The 3,172-nt window shown below is 39.8% G+C and overlaps 1 protein-coding gene across 1 annotated transcript in view; it reads left to right on the top strand.

Annotated features, from left to right (window-relative positions):
* The window catches only part of COL21A1 (collagen type XXI alpha 1 chain), a 110,030-nt gene that overhangs the window by 44,461 nt on the left and 62,397 nt on the right, over positions 1-3,172 (top strand). Inside the window, 2 exon segments of the mRNA XM_023755568.1 lie at positions 905-958; positions 1,051-1,104. Of these exon segments, the coding sequence (XP_023611336.1) occupies positions 905-958; positions 1,051-1,104 (108 nt within the window).

Below are 3,172 nucleotides of genomic sequence, written 5' to 3'. Positions count from 1 at the left end.
GGATCCGGCCCATTTGAAATGATAAAACTGAAAAAAAAAGACCGTACCCTTTATGTAATGATGTTTACTTTGAATTTATATTAGTTCACACAAACACTCCATCCATGCTTTTGTTTCCGGCCCTCCGGTCCAGTTTAAGAACCCATTGTGGCCCTCGAGTCAAAAAGTTTGCCCACCCCTGATAGATAAATGTTAAGGACCTGTAAGTTTGTTTGGGAGTTTAATCCCCATGTACTAAGTGAAGAATGAAGAGTTTCCCCCTGTCTAAAAAAGATGCGCTGTTTTACCAAGGGTCCAGTTTCTGGAGGGATATGTAAGAAGTGGAGATGAAAGTGGACCATGGCCTCAGCAGACAGCTCAGCCTTGGGAGGTGGGGGACACATGTTACAGCCATATTCTTGAGGTTAACATAGCAGCTTTCTAAAATGAGCATTCCAAAGGCTGTTTTAGACTTATTCTGAAGGATAACATTCACCAAGGTTTAATTTATTCTAGGGATTTGCTCGGATGGTCATTAATTCAGGAAGTTTAAAAATGTATTACATTTGTTTAATCCTCTAATTCTAGGTGTTTTCTCCTGAATGTGTTGACTATGTTTCTAATGTGCAGTACATTTCTTTAGAGGCTGTGAACATTGGCTTTATATTCTGATTCCAAAGTCTTCCTTTTAATTGAAGCATTTCTGAGTATTTTTCTTAATCTTGAGATATTTAAGACCTTTTTTTTCCTAAAAGCTGAACGTTATGAATTCCTTATTAAGCATTTGACACTTTATTATTTTGATTTCTTAACTAAGTGAAGTCTTAGGTGTGAGAAACTTGAGACAGGCGTGAATCCTGAAATGGAGGGCTGCTCTTTGGGAATGTACTGGAATGTTAATTATTTATTCTTCACTTTTCTTTAGGGATATCAGGGAATCTCAGGATCACCAGGTGTTCCAGGATCCCCAGGAATACAAGTATGTGACCTGTTTATGCATATTTTAGAAATACTATTTCTAGTGAGCCAGAAAACCATAACTGACAGACTTTTATTTTGTGGTTAATTTAGGGAGCACGAGGACTACCAGGTTACAAAGGAGAACCAGGGAGAGATGGTGAAAAGGTAAACACATCCGCACACAAATGTGTCCAGTTGTTTTAGTCACTCAGAGAAGATAAGGATGTTGTTACCTATGATGACTCCCATTCAATAGTGTTCCCCTTGGTGAATTCCAAGATTTGTGGCTTCAGAAATTTGTCAGTGGCCATTGGCTTTTATTATTGCCTGGCTGGTTTGGCTAAGAGGTTTAGCATTGACCTACGAACCAGGATGTCACAGTTTGATTCTTGGTCAGGCCACATGCCCAGGTTGCAGGTTCGATCCCCAGTAGGGGCCATGCAGGAGGCAGCTGATCAATGATTCTCTCTCATCATTGATGTTTCTCTCTCTCTCTTCCTCTCTGAAATCCATAAACTATATTTAAAATACTAGATGAAAGTGGTTTTTACTTGATGACCACTATCAAATGGAACAGTTATTGGCATTATCCTGGTTCCATATTCTCTTCTGTGGTTAAGCTCTGGGAGGTGAGAGAAAATTATATGAATGTAATGTGTCCCCTGTTAGCCACAGATAGTTCAATATCCACATGTCCATCTCCATAATAGATACCTGTCTGGCAGGTGGCCTATTGGCTTAGCTTTACTGAACTTCTCAAGCTTTAGTGGGTACAGACAAGATTTGAACTGATGACTTTCCTTGAAGTACGTGTTCTTTAAATATATTCAATAAGTTAGTACCTCCCCATGGATCCAGTCAAGGCCTACTGGCTCTGGTAGCTGGTCCACATCCAAGATGCCTATTGTATTTGCTCATATCCCCATGTTGATTTGTTAGCTTAATTCCTAAAGCACAATTTTATTTCTAAGTTCTTGGTTTGCTCCTGGTAAAAACCTGCATTAATTTTCTAACTACCATCTTTGCAAAATTATCATCTTTTTAAAACAATGTGCACAGCATCCACATGTGAGAAACCCTGATGCAAACTATATCTATTTTATGTTTTTATGGTTGTTCTTATTGGATGGATCTCTAACAGATCTCCTGATGGATCTGCCACTTTCAAGCTGTTTGATCTTGGGCACGTTACTTAATAATGTCTTTGACTCTTACTTTCTTCATTGACACAATGGAGATTTCTTTATAGGCTTTTGTGAAGACTTAAATGAGATAAGGTATAAAGAATACTTAGTATGGTTCCTGGTACATGTTTTTTCTTAAATAAATGGTTGTTATTTTGTTGTTGTGCTTTATTCATCGAGCAGCTTGGTTCAGTTGAGATGTGGCATGGGGTGGGCTGGCGTGACATGGGCAGACATGGGTTAGAGTGGTCACCAGGGGAAACAGGAGGGTTAGTGACTACAAAAGAAACAGAGAAGATGGAATAGATCAGGGCAGTGTTATATTAGGGGGAGAGTTACAGGAGGTAGAGCAGCAGCAGTAATTGATAAAATTCCTGAGAAGTAGTATGAAATTCTCTTGTCTACTGAGTGGCCTTGGGCCTCTGTGGATATTTTTAGCCACTTAGCAATCTCTGCCCCTTTTGTTTTTTACTTTTTTAAGATATATTTTTATTGATTTCAGAGAGGAAGGGAAAGGGAAAGAGAGATAAAAAACATCAATGATGAGAGAGAATTATTTATCGGCTGCCTCCTGCACCCTACTCCCCCACTGGGGATGGAGCCCACAACCCGGGCATGTGCCCTTGACTGGTATCGAACCCAGGACCCTTCAATCCACAGGCTGATGCTCTATCCACTGAGCTAAACCAGCTAGGGCTCTCTGCCTATTTTAAATTACAGAGGTGCATCTTAAAAGATGACAGGGGGCAGGCCAGGCTTACAGGAATGGGAGATGTCTCATATTTCTCAGGTCTTTCTATATCCTGAGAGACAGCTGGTGCTTCTCCAGGTGAATGGAGAATTCCTCTGGCAAGGTCAGGTGGATACCTGTTCTGAGAAGACCTTCAGTACAGGATCATTGCTGTTTCTTTGACATTCTTACAAATAGCCTGATTTAGGCATTGGGGGGATGCATAAATGTATGCATGTATGAATGAATGCTTCTATGAATGGATGAATGAATAAATTTATTTATTTTTCCTTTTACCTGGGTTTAGAGACCAAATATA

The sequence above is a fragment of the Myotis lucifugus genome, unplaced genomic scaffold (assembly GCF_000147115.1).
Source record: "Myotis lucifugus unplaced genomic scaffold, Myoluc2.0 scaffold_80, whole genome shotgun sequence".
NCBI classification, from domain to species: Eukaryota; Metazoa; Chordata; class Mammalia; order Chiroptera; family Vespertilionidae; genus Myotis; species Myotis lucifugus.
This window is presented reverse-complemented; position numbering and strand designations above follow the sequence as displayed.